The 19,226-nt window shown below is 50.8% G+C and overlaps 2 protein-coding genes and 1 non-coding gene across 15 annotated transcripts in view; 1 reads left to right on the forward strand and 2 right to left on the reverse strand.

The window, feature by feature from the left end:
- MYO19 (myosin XIX) overlaps positions 1-5,951 on the forward strand; it is a 39,822-nt gene extending 33,871 nt beyond the window's left edge. For 8 of the 13 annotated variants that reach the window (XM_074342634.1, XM_074342632.1, XM_074342633.1 and 5 more), the window contains 5 exons: positions 862-1,022; positions 1,145-1,274; positions 2,503-2,588; positions 3,877-4,185; positions 5,155-5,951. In XM_074342634.1, coding sequence (XP_074198735.1) covers positions 862-1,022; positions 1,145-1,274; positions 2,503-2,588; positions 3,877-4,185; positions 5,155-5,283 — 815 coding nt within the window. In that variant the 3' untranslated portion in view covers positions 5,284-5,951. Of the gene's footprint in view, positions 1-244; positions 351-861; positions 1,023-1,144; positions 1,275-2,502; positions 2,589-3,876; positions 4,186-5,154 lie in introns of those variants that run through there. The other 5 variants (XM_074342636.1, XM_074342639.1, XM_074342640.1 and 2 more) reach the window with 5 other exon arrangements.
- On the reverse strand, positions 3,499-3,628 carry LOC123615683 (small nucleolar RNA SNORA11). The gene has a single exon (XR_006723365.2). It is a non-coding gene; the product is annotated as a small nucleolar RNA SNORA11 (small nucleolar RNA).
- ZNHIT3 (zinc finger HIT-type containing 3) lies at positions 5,861-15,462 on the reverse strand. Its single transcript, XM_010951009.3, has 7 exons — positions 15,406-15,462; positions 14,493-14,565; positions 10,888-11,401; positions 10,760-10,791; positions 8,449-8,532; positions 7,365-7,451; positions 5,861-6,367 (listed from the first exon to the last, which is right to left on the reverse strand). Exons 3-7 carry the CDS (start codon positions 10,971-10,973, stop codon positions 6,186-6,188), a joined length of 471 nt encoding a protein of 156 aa, XP_010949311.1. The 5' UTR covers positions 10,974-11,401; positions 14,493-14,565; positions 15,406-15,462; the 3' UTR covers positions 5,861-6,185.
- Between the last annotated feature and the right edge of the window lie 3,764 nt (positions 15,463-19,226).

The raw sequence follows: 19,226 nt of genomic DNA on the forward strand, positions 1-19,226 counted from the left end.
GCGTCACTGAGGCTGAGAAGGCCCCAGGCACAGGTTGAGGGAGAAGAGGCCAAGGACAGGGTGTGGGGCCCCACCCACCCGCCCAGCACTATCCCAGGACCCAAACCCAGGTGGGACAGTTCTGCTTTGTTTTTCCCCTCTCTCGGGCACTGTTTCGTCACTTTCCTTTCATCCTTTCTCCCCACCTCTCTCTCTTCCCGCATCTCCATGGTGTGCTCTCCTGTTCTGTGTCTCTTGCCCAAAGCTCCCTGGGCCCTGGTTGATTTTGCTGTTTCTCGTCTGCGCATCTCCTTTGGCAGCCTCTGTCCCCAGAGAGGCACTGGGCAGCTAGAGGTGGTCAGAGCCCTCAGGTAAACCCTCCCTCTACAGGAGTCAGCCCTGCGAGGTGCGGGAGGGCGGACAGGGGGACCCACCGGACCTCCACGGGCCTGGGATTTGTTCTTCCTCTTCCCCCGTCCATGGCGGGGAGAGCTCAGGGCCAGAGGGGGCAGCCTGACTGCTCTGTTTGCCCCTCAGCATGTTTGGGGCCTTGGAAACAGATGCTGGCTGAGCAGCCTGGGGGGCCAGGTGCCAAGTGCCCTTCACTACCCTGCCCAAAAGGACTCACAGGAATGGAGGCTGCAGGCCAGTCCAGGGCACAGCCTTACATGGGACTCAGATGCCTCAGAACAGTCAGGGGCCCAAGGGACAAAAGGGGGCCACCTCTGGCCTCCTCCAAAAAAGGAAGGAGGTAGAAATGGTTAGAGGCAAGAACAGCAGGAAAGAAGCCTACGGAATGTAAGGGAGACCAGACCAGTTCCTTAAGGCCACAGAAGTGTAGAGGACAGAGCACTATCGGGACCTCTCTCTCCTCTGCCCCAGAAGGGTCTCCACATGCTGAGCAGGCCACACTGCGAGCCCTCCTCCAGGACATCCTCCACACTCTGCCAGCTCTGGAAGCAGCCACACCAGCTGCCCCAGCGGGGGCCACACCAGCGCCGGTGCACTGTGGCAGGACCAAGGTGTTCATGACTGACGCCACGGTAAGCTTATCTGGGATGCACAGTGGCCAGCCACGTGCTGTCCTCGGCAGGCCAGGGTCTGGGCCCTCCTCCGGGCAGGGGGAGGAGAGGCTGAGGACCTCCGTGGATGTGCCTTCCCCCAGCTGGAGCTTCTGGAACGTGGGCGCGCCCAGGTGCTGGAGCAGTGTGCCCGCTGCATCCAGGCGGGATGGAGGCGACACCGGCGCCGTGAGCAGGAGAGGCGGAGGCGGGCCGCCGTGTGCATCCAGGCAGGTAGGAGAGGGTGCGGGCGCGCAGCCATTGCTCCAGGCCAGCTGCTGGGCCTCAGTCAGCACGTCAGCAACCACCCCACAGACGCCTGTTTCCTCTGAAATGCTCCTCACTGAGCCCCATGTGCCAAAGCTGCGTCCCAGCCTCAAGATGGTCCCTGCACGTCCCTGTGGTGTGCCAGGATTCAAATTCCCGGTCCCTCACCCAGAGGTGTGTCCAGTTCAGTGGTGCTCTGTAGGTAGCAGAGGCTAAAAATCTGCCTTTAATTACCCTCTCCCAGACCTAGGTAGCTATTTCTGCCGCCTTTTTTCCCTTCCTGACAACTCATATCAATACCTGGGCTCCCCGGGCTTGTTACGAGTTTGAGAAGGTAAAAACCGACAAGATTTGATTGAGCAAGGAACAGATGTATGAACCACGACACAGCAAAAATACTAGAAGCAACCCAAATAGCTGACAGTGCTGGAGCCATGGCTGCATTATGGACCATCCTTATGATCCAGCTAAGAAGTCTTTTTGAAGAATACTTTAAATTTATTGGAAAACCATTTTTCCAATATGATGTCAAACTACATACACATCAGGACGGCACCACCTTTGTACGTTGTGTTTTGTTGTGTACAGGCATTAAAAAAAAAGGAAATACTGTAGAACTATCTGGGTTGGTGAGAACAGGGGACTTATATGTCTTCAAACTTTTTAGTTTTGCAAAATCCAAATGTCCTAGTATTTAATGGAATAGCCCCTTTTCTGAATAGGACTGTACCAAAAAGAATCAGAAAATGCTGAAATTTCAAGAGAAGAAAATTTAAATTGCCACATTCGGTTCCCCATCCGACAGCTTTGACCTTCACTAGTGTGTGGCTATATGTTGGTACCATTCGTGGATTCATAAAGCAAGTAGGCAAATTCAACTGAAGGTCTCCCCTACAAAAAAGGAGAGGCAGACAACTCAGACCCCTCCTGTTCCCCGGGCATTGCCCCAGACTGAGCCCAAGGTGACCCCATGGCAGCTGCCCCTTCGATGCAGGTGTCTCTGAGCCTGGGCAGTCTGAGTGGTGGTTTTCAGAGCCAGGTTTGCTTCGCGTGTTGGCTTTAGTACCTGACCTTACGTGGTGGCACAGGCAGCCATTCGTGCAGACTTTCACAGTGGCTCTGGTGTTGCTGCAGCCGGGTGACCAAGAACTCTAACGAACGTTTTATTGTTTCCTGTTTCCGGCAAACCCCTTAGCCATTCGTTCCTGGCTGACTCGGAAGCACATCCAGAGGCTGCACGCGGCCGCCACGGTCATCAAGCGCGCGTGGCGGCGGTGGGGAGTGAGTACCGGCCTGTGAAGCTGGGGTGGGCAGTGATGTTTTGGACCCAGGTTGGAGTGCTGGCCCCGCCACTGCAGAATGGATGGGTGGCCCCGTGTCTCAAGTGGGCACAGCACCACCCACACTGCAGGACGGCTGTGACACGGCGGGAGTGGCACAGGCAACTGTGGGAATGTACTAAAAACCATGGAATTGTACACTTTAGAGGGGTGAATTTGATGGTATAGCAATTAGATCTCAATAAGGCTATACATTTTGGGGGGTTAATTTTTGCTTTTATTTGCCAGTGCAACTTAACTACAGTGGCTTACAAACCTTTTTGACCTAAAAGATACATTTTACATCACAATCCAGCACACACACACATACACGTATATAACTGAAACCAAAGTTTTGCCCAAAATGTCTACCCTGAGTTTCCTTGTTTTTAAGACTCTTTTTTTCCCCCAGCAGTTTTAGATTTACAACAAAATTGACAGGCAGGTACAGGAATTTCCCATATACCCCTCTCCACACATATGTGTAGTCATTATTTTTATTTACCAGAGTGGTACTTTTTCTTTTTTTAAGCCAAGGATGAACGTACGTTGACACATCATAGTCAAAGTCCACAGTCCTCCTTAGTTTGGACAAAAGTATAATGACAAAGATAGCCATTGTTCTAATGTCATAAAGTAGTTTCACTGCTCTAAAAACCTTCTGTCCTTCAGAATAGCATATGGAATCTCTCTTTTCCCTTGAAAGGAGGTTCAAAGCCTTCATGTCTGTATGACCACTCTTGGCCCGCCCATGCATGGACCAGACAGGCTCTGGGTGGCAAATTCCCCCACTAAATACTGTGGCTTTTCTTCCAGTAGTGAGCCCTGTCCCACTGGTCCTGCCCAGCAGCCATGTGGAGGTGCAGGGGGACACGTGTAGCATATGTGTTCATAGGAAGGCCCCCAGTTTGCGGCCCCTTGTCACAGCGAGCCCAGATTCCTGTCGGGTGTGTTGTGAACAGAGGCGCCATCTCTTCAGGCCCCCTGCTCTGAGCACACCCCCAAGGCTAGTGTTTTCTAAGGCAGCGTGTGTAAGGCCTAAGCACAGCTGCCTTGGGTATAAAGTTGTGCCACACCGAGCCAGGTGCCCTTAACAGCGTCACCTTGTTAAGCTGAATGTTATATTAATTATATATTTAATATAATTATATATATATACACACTATATAACCAAATACTATGTTTGGTTTCTGTTTTCCGTTAAGAGACCTAGTAAATCGATAGCTATAAAGTCGTGTTCTCTTTTTAAGATCAGAATGGCCTTCCTTGCTTCTAAAGAACTGGATGGTGTGGAAGAAAAACACTCATCTCAAGCTCCTCGTTCCCCAAGCTCCTTCCCACCGCCCCTGGCACAGACCAAGCTCCTGCGGGCAGTAACCCACCTCTGGCCCCTGGGACTGGTCCTGGCCAACGCGGCTGTGGGTGTTCATGGCTTTCCGAGGAAACTGGTGGTCTTTGCCTGCCTCCAGCTCCCTGTGGGCAGCCCCAGTGGCTACACTGTGCAGGCGCAGACAGCACAAGAACAAGCTGGTATCATGTCCATCCGAGCACTGCCTCAGGTAAGCCGTGTGACGGGATGACGTCCTGCCACGACAGCTCCGGGTCCCTCACACCCCACTGTGGAGGGGTGGGGGGCAAAGCCTGCGAGTCCACAGCAGGAGCAGGACCGAGGCTGGGACAAGAGCCGTCCTAACCCTGCTGGCGAAACCAGAAGCCTGTGCCTCCCTGATGGCTGCAGGTTGGACTGTTCCCAGCATTACGACCAGGAGTTTCCCAGAGCCCTTTCACTTTTTAAAACTGCTTCTATGTGTCTTAGTATCACCTCTGTACCTTTACGTCAGTCCCACTTTCAAAAAATTGGGGTTGTGATGACAGCTTATTTCCCTCCAATGGCAGTGGATTTGGTATCATGTTTTCCTCAAGTTATATTCCTTGGTTTATCCTCTTCCAGCTGAGGAGATGACAAGCAGGTGAGTCAGTGGTCTGAGTGCTGTGTTTTTAGGTTATGGGCCACCAGGAAAAAGAGCCAGCCAGCACAGAAAATGGGCTAATACTCAATCAACCTACTACATGGGGCCACAGCAAGGATTAAGTGACACTGGCAAGCCAGAAGGAAGGAAATGTTGATTTCCTACGAGAGTGATTCCTATAGGACATAATCTGGATGAAATTTCCAAGACCACACACAGGCCAGCCAGAGCGTAAACAGAAGTGTAATCTTTCATCTTTCCAGCTCTGAGCCTTCATAAGAATATGACAGGCGATACTCCTAATAGGGGAGCAATCCCTCCTAGTGTCTCCTCATCTGTCTGAGTGGGTGTGGAACTTTACATTTTAATACTGCTTTGGGCTCTGCCACTGTTTAAGAGTAAGGAGAAAAAACACTTAGTAACTCAATCCTGCTACCGCTGTGACTCTCACCAGTACCTATGTGTCCCCACTCCCTGCATTTCTAGCATTTGCTCTGGGAGGTACCTTTGGCCCTGGCACCCGTGGGAGCCGGGGTTAAGCTGCATCTCTCTCCCCAGGGCTCGATAAAGTTTCACTGCAGGAAGTCTCCACTACGCTATGCTGATATCTGCCCTGAACCGCTGCCCAACAGTGCTACTGGCTTTAATCAGATCTTGCTGGAAAGACACAGGCTGGGCCACGTGTGATCTCGTCTCACCTTCATCCTCACCTGGCTGCGCCATCCTTGGTGCCTTTGTTCCTGCAAGGCCTTTTCCTGCCAGCTGCCTTGCCAAAGACATTTAATCCACACACGGCTGCCAAACGACTCCCACAGTGACCCTGAGCACCCGTGAGCACCCATGAGCCATTGCCTGGAGCAATGGCTCCAGCCTGCAGGCCAGCGGCTGTGCCCGTGAGCCCGGGGCTCTGATCTACACCTCAAGCCCGGACAAATGTCAGGGTTGGTAGTTACCAAACCAGGATTAAGAAACGTCAGGGCTACAGAGAACTTCATTTTACTACCTTCAGAGATCCAACTCCACGGTGCTGGCCATCACTACAGTGGGTACCCCCTCCCTCAAACCCAGTAGGCAAAGTCAGCTTGAAATCAGCTCTAAAATTTTGGCTGGAGGAAATTTTGCATTTTAGTTCCTTTAAAAGGAACAAAACCTTAACTATTTAAATATTTGTTGATTTATTTAATGTAATTTCAAGCAATTATATGCAATTACATTATGAATCAAGAAGGACGAGCAATGCAATGTACCACAGAACCACCACATCTTAATTTTACTTAGAAACACTGAGCAAGTTTTAATTCAAGTGAGTGTAAAACTTGTCTTAACTGTACCAAAAATAAAACATTTAAAAATAACCATTTGAATGTCAAGTTCTTGCTCCATAGAGGGTTCGCCACCTTGAGTACTTCCACCTGCCTGCACCACAGCCCACAGAGATAAAGATGCACGGGACCTACCCGGCGTCAGCTGCTCCATGTCCTGGAAAGCGCCACCCTTGCTTGGACCCTTCACTGGCTGGTCTCCTGGGAGGAGCAGGCAGGGTCTGGGAGTCCAGCACATGCTTGAGCAGGCAGCACAATAAATCCATCTTAAGAATCTTCATTCTGGGATGGTTCCACAATCCTTAAACAGCAGTCAGCAAACTCCACGAACAGGGGCTCCTGCATGCAGGCTCTCATGAGCTTTGCCTTGTTGTCCGCCTGATCGAGGCTGACCATCAACTGTCGAAGGTGTGGATTGAGCAGTAAGCTTCTCAGTGCTGCAGACTCCCCTTAAAGATGAACAGGGGAAGAGAGCCAAGCTGAGTTCAAGGTGGGGGGAACAGGCAGAGACAGCTGAAAGCTAAATGTTTCAAATGTAATCCACATCAAGGATGCTGCATCCCCTTACCCTTTCAACCCACACATTAGGTCAGCATATCAGGTGACCTCCAAGTCAAATACTATCAGATTCTTGTTATTGGTATCTTTGTAAATCATGCCATTTCAGCACAAATACAGAGAACAACAGCATTAAGTTGTTGGCCTGTTTTCTTTACAGGTATAAAGGTTCTCATTGGTAACGACAGTTACACCAAACACTCCGAATGGTGTTTCAGCAAGTGTTCCAGCATGAAGCAGGCTCAGTAGCAGGGAACTGACACTAACGTCTGTCCGGTGCTTTACAGGTTACAAAATTGTTCACACCTATCCCCAGCTCAGCTCCTACCTCAGACTAACTAATCACTCCCACAGGACTGGGTGCAAAGCACCACCTCTGGGAAATGGGAAGAATGAAAATAGTGCCACCTGTAGGACGTGCACTGGCCCATTAATTATACACGTAACAGAAATGCAATCCTACAAAAATGCGGGGCAGTATTAATACTGTGTTCCTCTGAAAAATCAAATCCTGGGATGACCCAGTCTGCATGAATGGCTGGGCTGTAACGTGAGCACTGGGAACGTGGGAATAAATGCATCCCCTGACTAGTGTGAGAGAGAGAAACTGCTACAAAGTGCTGTGAGTGGTGAATTACAGGGCACCACGGGAAGCCGAAAAAGTGCCTAATTCTGAAAGCGAGATAAAAGGTCAAGAGAAGTTTAGCTGAGAAAAGGAAACTTGAACTAAGCCCCAAACGAGAAGAATTTTGCCAGCTCACAAAACCAGTAGGATTCCAGGCCAAGGCTGGGAGCTGTGGAAGCCCTGTGTGTTTGCAGAATCATGTGGCTGGAAGGGCTCCGCACTGAAGTATTTAATAGCTCTAAACAAGCACAGCATAGACTTACCTAAATTCTTTAAATTCTGCAAAGAAACTCTATCTTCTTCCTCATCACTATCGAGAAAGTCAGCTACAGAGTCGTCGTCATCGTCATCTACAGAATATAACACAATCAGCTGCACGTGACTAAAAAAGCAAGCCTAGGTGGCAGATTCTAACGACGACTCCAATAGATAAAAACGTACGTCCACACAGGGGACAGAGCAGGCAGGTGCCCGTAAGGATATAAAAGTAACCTATTCCTTCTCTGGAATCCGTGACTGTACCAACACTCCTCTAGGAGAGTGAAAGAATTGGTGACTTTAACAAATGCACCCCAGTGTTCACACGCTTACTCTGTGCATTTGGTCCTTGAACTTAGAGCCCAATTTTCCAATTCTTACCACCCAATGTCCCCTCCCTATTTAACAGCTCCAGCCCTGTCATGAACCAAAAAACTAGGTGCTCTGTAAAAGCCTGCTGACATGAGTCCCCTGGGTTTTCAGCATGGGCAGAAATTTCTGGCAATGCCTGAATCCAACAAGGAAGTTTATCAAAGGGCAGAAGCGGGCCATCCCCCGACTGTGAATATTCAACACCTCTTTGGTGGCATCAGGAAGGGCTGCTTTCAGAGCCTGGCCCGGTGCATGACACCCAGGAGGCACTACTGAAAGGCTAGATGGATGGAAAGGATGGCAGCCCATTCCTGCTATAAGCTGTGAAAAGATGCCAGCAGCAGCAAGGCCAAAGGCAGCCTCTCCGCTGGACCCAGCTCAGGTGACAGGCCCAGGGAGGGCTACCTGAAGCCGTGACTAGAAAGGCTCCCTGCCAGCAGGGTCCACCCTTCACTCCTAGCCACAGCTATGGCCTTTCTCCCCTCTGCCTCCTACCCCCACTCTTCACCACCTGCACCTTCGGGCTGCTCTGTAGTATCACCGGATGACACGTGCCCCCACCCGCCGTGCCCAGGGCTGAGGGAGCTGCTGCTCCCTAATGAAGCCACCGTTCTTGACTCCCAGCCCCAATCCAAGCCTCCTCGCCTCTTTTCTTTCAATGTGTTCTATTTGAAAACCCTTTTCCAGATTGGTTTATTTGGTGTCAACCCAACCCACCTTTGTCTTCCACGGGCTTTTTAGTTTTTGCAGTAAGAGCTGGTATTTTTTTCTGAACAGGATGCGTTTCAGGGTTGCACTGCTCTGAAAGAGAGACACAAATGACAGGTGCGCATCACCTCCATTTGAGTGACAGGGCTGCACCTCCCCACCAGCCAGCATCTGGGGAGGAAGCATATGTACGGGGTAACAGAAGTGGGTGGGGAGAGAAAGTGAGAGATCCAACCAAGAGGCAGTAGAAGAAAACAAGCAAGCCTGAGCCTGGCAGAAGGGCCGAGGAAGCAGGCCTCGTGCACCCCTACCGCCTGACCCCATCCTCCTGTAATAGGGAAGAACATGTCTGACTCCACTGTTAGATCTGTTTCCTTTTCTTTAACCTTTGTATTCTATTGCTTTTGCTACAAGTTAAGAATGTTGTCTATAGCCTAAAATATACAGGACAGCCCATTCTCAAGGCTGCGACCTTTAAAAGTGTAACACTTTTCCATTCATATAGAGATAAAAAGTTGCAGAATAGAGAAAAACATTTGTCTTGTTGGAGGTTTACAGGAACACCGCCACCTGACCTATGTGGACAGCTGCAAGAACAAAGATTCCAACACCAAGAAGTTTGTGGCAACCAACCACTTTAGTATAAAAGAAGCCTGAATTCTAACTCAGATAAGATGCTTCTTTGGGACACTAGTCAACTATCTTCTCAGTTAGCTGGCTTTCTGAATAAACTCACTATTCCTTGCCCCAACAACTCAATTTATTAGCCTGTCGTTCAGCAAGCGGTACAAGATTGGACTTGGTAACACTCCTTGCCCTGCCTAACTGCACAGAGCTTTCACCATGATTTGGTAGCACACCGACTTCAATTAGCATGAAACTATGTTCTCAGCAGTTTCAGATACCAAATTTGCACGTACCATGTGCTACTGGGAATACACAGATGAAAGTCATCAGGCCCACCTCGGAGGGGTTTAAGACATGGACTAGATGGGAAAAGTCTGATATAAGTCACCTGAGAGGACCAGGAGATAAAAGGGGAAGGCGCTGCCAGGTGAAAAGAGCGTTCTGGGCAGAGAGAAAGGTCTCTGGTTGGTCTTGACCCTTGAAAGGATAGTCAGGTACAAGGAGATGGTAATAAGCGACTGCCAACTCATGAGGCTTGCCCCATGCCTGGCAGGTGGCTGGGTCACAAGTGGAGGGAAGCCAAGCAAAAGAATGCCACACACAGGTCTGCCTTTCTTCCCCAGACCAGCATCTCTCAGCAAGAGTGCTGTGCTGAGGGCAGAAAGGTCTTTAGCGGCATAGGATAACCTCACACAAATGTTTATGTGAGTCAATATCAACTAAATAATAAATAAAGACTGTTTATGTGAGTCAATACCAATACCAGAAGTACCACCAACTCCTCCCCACTATTGTGACCACGTGTCTCCATAGGGAGAGCAAAACCCAGATTAAGAATACCTGAAAGAGAAACTAGACTTTTCAACAAGGAGGTGAATTGCTCAAATTTGTATTTCAGAAAAAAAATCACCCAGGCAGCAGCAAGGCCACGACGTTAGTTGAGCTTTTGACTGCCCTAGGGGTTCTTGGAGGGGCTGCAGGATCAGAGCTAAGTGTTCCAGACCCAGCTCCCCAACCCTATTTCCAGCAAAGCAGTTCTACTTCTTCCCTGTCTTGAGCTGAAAAGTTGTTTTTTTTTTAATGCTCCAGAAATATTAAGGTTTAAAAACAAAGTCGTCAGCGGGGGGGGGGGGGGGGGGGCGACGGGAGGTGGTGTGTTCTTGAAACTGTAGAAAAACCACCAATGAGGAACTATAACATAAGTCACCGAGAGAGGTAGTGGGACAGGGTCGTTGAGGATTGAAAAGAGACGCCGGATTAGAAAGGCATAAAATGTAGACTTGACAATATTAACAGCCAACAGCGTTGCTCCTAATTGTAAACAGGTCTACCTCAACGTTTCTATCAAACTACTATTCAAAAGAAAAACAATGTTAACCTCAGCCAACACAGCTTCTTCCAAACAGTGCGGAGCTGCGTCAGAACACTAAGAGGAAGGAATAGCTAAGATAGATTTCTGCGGCGAAACCAGTCGGCTACTTTTAAAGAAAAAGATGTAGAAGGGAGAGCAGGGCAGAGAAAAGATTTTAGATTGTTCAAAACCCCGAGAGCCACTCCCAGGTAAAGGACTCCCCCCGCCCCCAAACCTAGGGCTCCCCAAGGATCTGACGCAACAGGAGAGCGGCCTGAACCGTCCAAGTCCCCGAGACAGCGGCAGACATCGGGGCTGCCGCGCACAAGGAGGGGCCCTCACCTTTGTGCTTCCGGAAGCAGGCCACGGAGCAGCTGGAACAACAAAAGCCACAGGCCGCGTCAGTCCCGCAGGCCGCGCGGACCCTCCCGCCGCCCGTCCCCCTGCCCTCAACGACCCCCGGCACTCACTAGGGCACGTGGCAAGCGGGGCAGCGGTACTTCGGCTTCTCCAAGCAGATCACGCAGACGACGGTGCTGCAACTAAGCGACGCCATGGTCTTTCCCGGCACTCGCTCCCTCCCCGGCGCGCCGGCCTCACGCCGCGGGGCCCACCTGCACGCCTATTTCTCCGTTTCCTCAACCAGGACCAATCAGCGCGCAGCACTTACTGGCAGGCAAAAGCAATGGATTGATCCTGCTCGTTTCCCCAGGCCTGAGAAGTAAAACGTCGATGCACTCGATGTGCATCCAGCCGCCGCTATCAGAGACTTCCTTGATTAGGTCACGTTGTCGAAGGACTTATCCATCACTGTCCCTATGCGGCCGTGTGACTTGGAGCAAGTTATTGTCACTCTCCAGCTCTGTTGCCCACATATACGTAAAAAGATAAATGTCCTTTATCTTCTGGCTTGCACTTTTTCAGTCTTGCACAGGCACTGGGTTCTCCTCGCACATCTCATTTATCTTTAGGCGAAGTCCAGACCTAGGCCAAACCGGACTTGGTTAGATCATGTGACACTCATATGCCCTTCCCAGCCTAGACCATTTTTCTCACAGGAAAGGAAGAGGCCTGGCCGCTGACAAATGTTTATGGAGCTCCAACTGTGAGTACTGCACTGCCCAGACGCTGGGCTGGGGATACCTGGGGATTAGCAGGTGTGGTCTCTGCCTTCTGGGAGTTTAAGGCTTAGAGTGAAGGCAGGAGGAAGAGGTGGGAGGGAGACTCAGTCTTAGATTCGTACAGGTAATAGCCTGCAATTGCTCACCCTAGAGTGAGTGCCTTCTTAAATTTTGCACCCTAGGCTCTTCACTACCCTCACCCTAGTCCCAGCCCTGAGTAGACAGATTGGCCTGGGGAACAGAAGAGTGACCTCTGGCCCAAAGGTGGCGATCCTGGTCCAGATAGGTGAACTGTGATGGGCCTTGAATGCCACCTCAGGCTTTAGGAATGAACAAAGTCACATTATATTGGGAGCCCTGCTCCTCCTCAAAGCCTTGAGCATTGCCCAGCCTAACCAGAGCTCCAACCTCACATGTGCAGTGCCCTCTGAGGGCCATAAGTCACCCTCACCTCCAAGGACCTCCCCCTTAGTGTTGGCCCATCAGCCCTCAGTATCTCACTAAGGCCCCCCGACTACTGTTATGTCTGCTGGGATAAACTGGCTACAACTAAGGCAGCCATTCGAGTCTTAACTCAAACCCCTCCCTGGCTGTGTGACTTGGAGAGATTGGCTACCCTCTCTGAGCTTCCTCATCTATTAGAGTGGATGTTCAGGCCTACTTTCCTGAGCTGCTGTGAGGCAGAGAGGAGACTGTAAAAAGGTCTGTGATCTGAAGTGCTACAAAGGTTATTTATGTCATGTCTAGAATGAGTCTGTAACTCTCCAGGAGCTCTGGTCCTGACTTCATGAGCACAGGTCCCAGGTCCCAGGTCCCAAGTCCCTTGAGGCCAGGGTCTTGGAGCTCAGGTCCCTCCAGAAGGAATACACTAGGGTTGGGCCATGCTAGGGTTGGGCTTGAGGAACTATCCCTCCCTTGGCTTTGTTAGCCTTAAGGATGCTGTCCAGTCATCAGTGCTGAAGTGTCATGCGTCCCCCTGGCTGCCCAGCATGCAGCTGCCCCTGCCTCCAGCCTCTAACTAGAATTGAGCCCAAAACCCAAGACATGCCCACACTGACTCAATAATCTGCGGCACTCCTTATATTCCTCGACAGTTGTGACCACTGCTGGTTTAAACCAGAAATATTCCAGAAAGTCAGTGCTTAACTGGGAAGGCCAGAGGTCAGTGACTTGTCTAGGCCACACTTGAATCCTGTGCCCTGTCTGGTACTGGTACAAATTCACCCACTATGGGCATCACCATTCCCCACCCCATATTCTTCCTTGGAGTTGTACTTGGAGGCTGAGGCCATGGAGACTCAATTTTCAGGGGCTCAACCTGACCCCACTCCACATCCAAACCATGCTGAGTTTTCTACCTTTGGGTCCAGAGATGGTGACTCCAGAAAAAAGAAAATTCCTGGAATTCCTCATGCACATTCCACTCAGTAAAGATACCCCTCCCTTTGCTACCAGTGACCCCCAACTTCCATGGGCAGCCACACCCCTCCTGCTTCAATGACCAGGAAAGGAGGTGGCGGTGGCTCAGCTGTGATGGCGATTAGGTTAGGCAGCACCAAGAAGTGAAGGAAGCCCAGTACAGCTCTTCTGGCCTGTGGCTAATTCAGAGAAGAAAGACAGGTATGACTCCAGGTCCAGCAACTAGATGTCCGTATTGATGGGACCTGGCTCTTCCTGCAGCCCTACCATGACCACCTAGGGGCTATCTAAGGCTGTCTCATGCCTTCTCAGAGTCAGCCTGAGGCTCAGAGCTGGACCTGGAGAGAGTTGAGGTAATAATCGAGGCAGAATGGTTTTCAGAGGTCTGCTGTCTGGCAAGAACTGTCAAAGCGCATTCCAGGGAGGCTGAGCCCGGCGCCAACGCCGAAGCCTAGAGACGCGCAAGGAGTCCGAGGCCTGGCGCTCATCACCGCCAGAGGGCGCGCCAGGTCTTGATTGGCCCTGGTATAGCGGGCGGGAGAGCTGGACTGGAGCACCGCTCACACCAAACCTTGTGTGGGGGGCAAGACTGTCTTGCCGCAAAGGGAAGAGTAAGTCCAGGCATGGCCTGCACCTCAAACATCACCAACCGGCGGGAAAGAGCACGGGGCTAAAGCAGGTAACGGAATGAGCAGGAATGTCTCTCCATGAAAGCAAGGCCCACACCAGGACAGCTGAGGGCTCCAAACGCAGCTGGCTGTTCAGGGACAGTTGCCGTGGTGCCCATTGATCGGAGCTTCCCAACAGTTGGAAGCTGGCCACCCCACCTTAGATGAAAGTTTAACCTAACTTCGAGAGCTTTGGGGTTTCTAACCAGGGTGCGCCACTGCCCTGCACCTAACGCCACGACGGGTCGGGGAGATCTATTTACCCCACGTGGGCTGCATGTTGCCCTTACCCGAGGCCAGAGGTTGATAAGGTTGGGCTCTCAGTGCAGCCATGCTAAATGGCTTTCTGCAGCACCAAGAGAAGTCAGTGTTTACAATGCCAGGTTCTCATCTGCTCCCCTCCTTTTACCTTCTAGTATAAGAGAGAGTAGTTCAGATATTAAAGGGTGGAAAGTTGCTGGTGGAAATCAAATAAAGGAGGCCTGAGGTTCTGGTGGAGTGGATCCAATTGACATTCATTCCCCAACTCAAGACTATGACTGTCTGACCTTCAGTTAGACTCTAAGGAGAACTTCCAAACAACAAAAGAGATAAACTGCATTATCTACAGCAGAACTAATGGGAGAGCTCAGACCTCAAAGGTCACCATCGTTTCATGAATACACCCTGCCACCCTCAACCCCTTCACTTTTCTTTTTTCACCCCCCTCCCACTTGCAAATCCACATCAATCTCCCACCTTAACATTCCCTTAGGCAAACAGAGATCAAAGGAATCAGGGTTTCCCAGCCAGATTCCCCAAGAAACCTCTAAGGGTGGCATGTGGAGTAGGAGTAGGGCCAAGGCTTGCACAAACCTCTTAACTCACCTCTATCTCCCACATGGCAGATGTCCAGGAGTGGAAATTCCCCCTCTACCCATCTTGAGTTCCAGTGGCTGCACTAATAAAATTGACACAAGACAGATTAACAGGAGAGAAAGAAACAAAATGTAATTCACGTGCATGGAGATCCCATAGAAATGAGATCGAAGAAGTGGCCAAAACAGGTGGCTTTTGTACTTTTTAGAGAAAGAAACAATAAATGTGTAAGGAATTGGCAAGACAAAGAAGGAGATTTTGGGTGCCCAAATAATGAAAAATCTAAACAGAATTTGGGCTCGGCTTCTGAAAATGTGAGAAGAGAGAAATGACTTTGCTAAGCACAAAAAGAGCAGAACTAAACGTTCTTCGGCCTATGCATATTGAAAAAAGTGAGAATACTAATGGTGCAGCCAAGCAACCATTTGATCAGGAGAATTGTATGGATTAGTCACCTCAGCAGAAACCAGGCATTATTCTTCAGAACAAGGATCCATGGAAGAATGACCCTGAAGGCTATTCAGAGATCACTGGGGCTGCCACTCCCACCGTGGCCCAGAGCACACAGCCCAGGGACAAAACAGTTTCAAAGGGTGCAACTGGCTCTCTGGTTCAAGGGGCCAGGATGCCTCCCAGTGCCTCAGGGATGCTCCCGTATCTTCCCACAGAGACTGGGGCTGAGCATCCAGCCAAAGAGGATTATTCTCCAGCCTTAAGGTTTAATATTGTTTGCTTGTAGGTTTTGGACTTCCTTGGGACCCATCACCCCTTCTTTCTTGTTTCTCCCTTTACGGGGTCCATCGGCCCTGCCTCCTCTGACCTACTGCCAGCCTGTGTGATCTTGTGGTTTCCCTTACAGTGGCCCTGATTTGGATCATTGATATTCTTCCACATCCATCATGCCCTCACCCACATCCCTTACCCCATGCATCAGCTTCCCCTCTAGATGCTGGCTTGGCGGGTAGGTACAGCCTTGTCACTCAAGTGGAGGAGGTGATGTGCACCTGAGATCTGTGTCTCTTTCGGAGCAGTGCAACTCTGAAGGAAAAAAAAATGTTAAGCTGTTACTGCAAAAACTAAAAAACCTGTGGAAATAAAGATGTAATAATTAGAAAGAAGTGATCATGGGGTCTGTAGCTGCATTTAACGTGGAAATTGCCTTACGTTGAGGAGAAGCACCTATTCATCCTAAGTTTCTCCACTTTGTGTTACAGAAACGACAGGCCAGCCAAGAAACAAGCACCATTCAGAGGGTTGGAGTACTCAGATTTATTACGCCGGCGGGCTCAGAGGGGCTCCTGCTCCGAAGTTCTGAGCACCTCCAAGACGTGTGCATGGGGTTTTATAGGGTTAATTACAAATATGGGACTATTAGCCAATAAGGCTTGAACAGCAAAACCAAGGAATCAGTACACTGGAACTTATCTATTAGGAACAGGTCATGTTACTGACACTTGTTGAGCTTGGATTTATGAGTTAGCTTGTTAGCCCAGTAAACTGACACTAAACTTCAGATTTACGAGTTAGCCCAGCAGAACTTAGATCAGTTAACCGACACTTATTACACTTAGATTTATGAGTTATCTTGTTAGCCTAGCCAGGCTTTTCCTTCTCACTTGCGAAGGCTCATTACCCACTGCGGGGGTGGCTGCCAGCAATGCCAAGGCCTGGTTCTTTCACAAAGACCCTTTGTGGGTAAGAAATACACAACTTATTTGCAAATGGTTCAAACACGATAATGACAATAATTAGAGAAAGAGAAAGCAGAGGAAGCAGACAATAGTAAAAACTTGGCAAAATATTAACAATAATCAAATATGAGTGATGGATTTACTGAAGTTCTCTGTACCCTCTTCCTCTATAAGTTTCAAAACAGTATTTCAAAATAAGAAGTTTAAAAATGAAGAGAGCTTTTAAAGAGTGCCCTCTTGCGCATCTTTCCTATCATACACGTGCTACAGCCACGTTGCCCACAGGCCTTCTCTGATGGCACAATACTATTCACCTCTGATTTCTCTGCTCTTCATCAAGGGAACACTTGGAGACAGCTGATATCTGCATTTCCCAGTTAGCTCTAAACAGCTCTAGTTATCCTGGCAGCAGAGTGATCACTCCCTCGGTCGCACTCTCCACTTATACCGACTGGAGCGGACAGCTGGGGCCTGAGAACCAGTCCCGACGCCTCACAGCTGGCCTGACGGCAAATTCCAAAACAGAGTCCAAAAACGAATGCAAGTCTGCCAGGACCTTGAGAACTAATTTGGAGGTTCTAGTGCAGCAGCAGGTATGGCCATGACAAAGGCGGGAAACGGTCCTGCAGACTGGCCCGTAGCGGGAGGCTAAGTTCAGGGCCGCTATTCGGTGGTTTTTCTCATAGGTTTCTTTGAGTTGAAATGAAGTTTCCCTGATGCTTCAGGTCCTACCTAGCACTGGCCCTTCCCTGCCTCTCTGTGTGGCTTGGGGCGATTGGCAGTCCCTCTCTGGGACTGAAGACCCTCTACACAGCAGGTAAGACCCTGCCGCTGAGACTTCGCAGCCAGCTTCCGGGTGGAGCCGGGTTCTCCCCGCCCACATCATTTGCATAAATGAGCTCTCGGCAAGTCCCGGCACTGACTAAAACGGATTGGCGCCTCTGGCTGGGTCGCGTGACTCGCCTCGCGCAACCGCCCTCCTTGCTTTGCGCAGGTACCTGTGCTCTGGCTCTGCTTTCCAACCACGCCATCCTCGCTGAGGAAAGAAAGCCGAGACTCATCCTCTGACAAATAATTATAGAACTGCTTTTACTTTGTGCCCGCCGTTGAGCGGGCGCTGGGGCCGCAGGGAGAAGCCCATCTAGCGCCTTTACTGCGAGAGGGGCTGTGGTTGGAGACTGAGCAGAGCGCAGACCAATGACCTGCCTCGTGACCTCTATACCAAGGGACTGGAGCCCAGGATGACAGACCCCGAGCCAGGCAGACCTCGTCCAGGAGGTTCTAGGTCTAGGAACCTTCGGGCCTGGACTAGTCAAAAATGAGTCCCGACAGGCAGGGTGCGACCAGCTTAGAGCGGTCAGGCCGAGGAGACGGGGCGTTACTTATAGACTGAATCGTGCTTTAGCGGGAGCCCTGCGCCTCATCCCGGCCCCACAGGGGATCCCAATCTGCTAGGGTTTCTCGTGCCACGTACGCTCACCGTTCCTGGGCCTTAAATTGCCGCCCTCTCTGACTCCCCCTCAGGGTCTGGTCAACCCCTGGGCCCGCGCTGGGTCAAGGACGCCCTGCCCTCCCCACTCCCTTACCCTCCCCCTTCTCCTGCCTGCTCAGGGCCCGCCCCGGAAACCCTGCTCCGTCCCCTCTGTGAGTTCAGGCTTAGAGGTGAGGACTGTTGTCCCTGTAGGGCGCGGCCTGCCAGCTCCGAAGGCGCTGTCCAGCCCACGGTGCTGAAGCGTCCTGGGCCCCGCCAACTGATCAGAGAGCAGTCCCCTCTGGCAGCTGCCATTCCCAACCTGGCAGGCTCCAGGCTTCCTGCACACTGGCCTAATAATCCGCAAGGATGTTTGTCTGCCTCAGCAGGCTTAAACTAGAATCGTGTCAGAGGCCTAGCTTCCCTGAGAAGGCCCAGGGAGGGCCAATGTTTGTCCAAGGACCACACGGCTCGAGAGAGTGGACAGTACCCAATTTTTCTGCTCCATCCTGGAAGCAGCAGGCATTCACGCACTATGAGCATTTCCACTGCCCCTCTTGACTTGTCCTATCAGTTGTATGGGGAGACTGGGCCCAAGGGAGGGACCACTCATTTTCCAGGAACTCAGTTCCTCCCACCTGCATCCAAACTCAACAGGCCTTGCTACCTGAAGGGGGTAGGATGAGGCAATCCCAGAAATTCCTCCCATACACTTTCCCTGCAGTGAAATGCCTCTCCCTCCACTTTGCATGACCCCCAACTTCATGGATGTTCACAACTCCTCCACCTCCCTCCCACTCAACATCCAGGCAGGCAGGGGAGATCAGGTGTCCCCAGTGAGGCACCCTGCAACTTGAAATCTACAATCTTGTTCTTGAAGGAGTAAATGACACGGTTGCTTCGTGAGTTGAGCATCACTGTGATGGCAGTGATACCGAGCAGCATGAAGAAGCTGAGTACAGCTCCTGGGGCAGAAATTAGTCCAGAAAAGACAGGCTGGTAAGACACCAGAACGAGCAGCCACTGGTGCCCAGAACGAAGCCCACACTGGACTTACAATGCATTAGCTCTCCCCCAGGCCCCACAGGTGATCGTCATGGCAGCCCAGGACCCAGTCGTACCTCCTTAGCATCAGCCGAGCCTCAGTTCAGACTGGGAGAGAGATGAGGTACAAGTCCAGGCAAGAAAGTTTGGAGAGAGCGCTCCAGAGGAGCTGCGTCTGTAGCCAGCATTCATTTGGAGGAAGTGAATGTCATGTCCTGGTCCCCTGAGATTCATGAAAGGACCCAGGTCCAGTGTCTCCAACTGCTAGGCAACTCCAGTTTAAGGGTCTCCAGGATGCATAGTGCATTTTGACCGGACGTGGCCCACAGAACCCAGGTGACCATGCACCATAGCAGGGCTGAGTTCACACCATGAGGAAGAGCAGGTGGCAGCCTCAGGATTGTTGAATCATCCCAGAATGAAGATTCTTAAAATATTATTGTGCTGCAGGGTGAATCATGTTGCCGGTACACCCTGGATGAGCGCCTGAAGACGGGCAGTGCTGCTCAGCCCTTTGAAAGGATAACTGTGTGGGAC

This window comes from Camelus bactrianus, chromosome 16 (assembly GCF_048773025.1).
Source record: "Camelus bactrianus isolate YW-2024 breed Bactrian camel chromosome 16, ASM4877302v1, whole genome shotgun sequence".
In the NCBI taxonomy this organism is placed as follows: domain Eukaryota; kingdom Metazoa; phylum Chordata; class Mammalia; order Artiodactyla; family Camelidae; genus Camelus; species Camelus bactrianus.

Excerpts from the sequence above, each read along its gene's own strand:
- ZNHIT3 (XM_010951009.3), bottom strand. The coding sequence starts at position 10,973 with ATGGCGTCGCTTAGTTGCAGCACCGTCGTCTGCGTGATCTGCTTGGAG. Across the intron at positions 8,533-10,759 it reads CTGCTTCCGGAAGCACAAAG|AGCAGTGCAACCCTGAAACG; the intron begins GTGAGGGCCCCT and ends TCTCTCTTTCAG. Across the intron at positions 6,368-7,364 it reads GCAGAATTTAAAGAATTTAG|GGGAGTCTGCAGCACTGAGA; the intron begins GTAAGTCTATGC and ends TTCATCTTTAAG.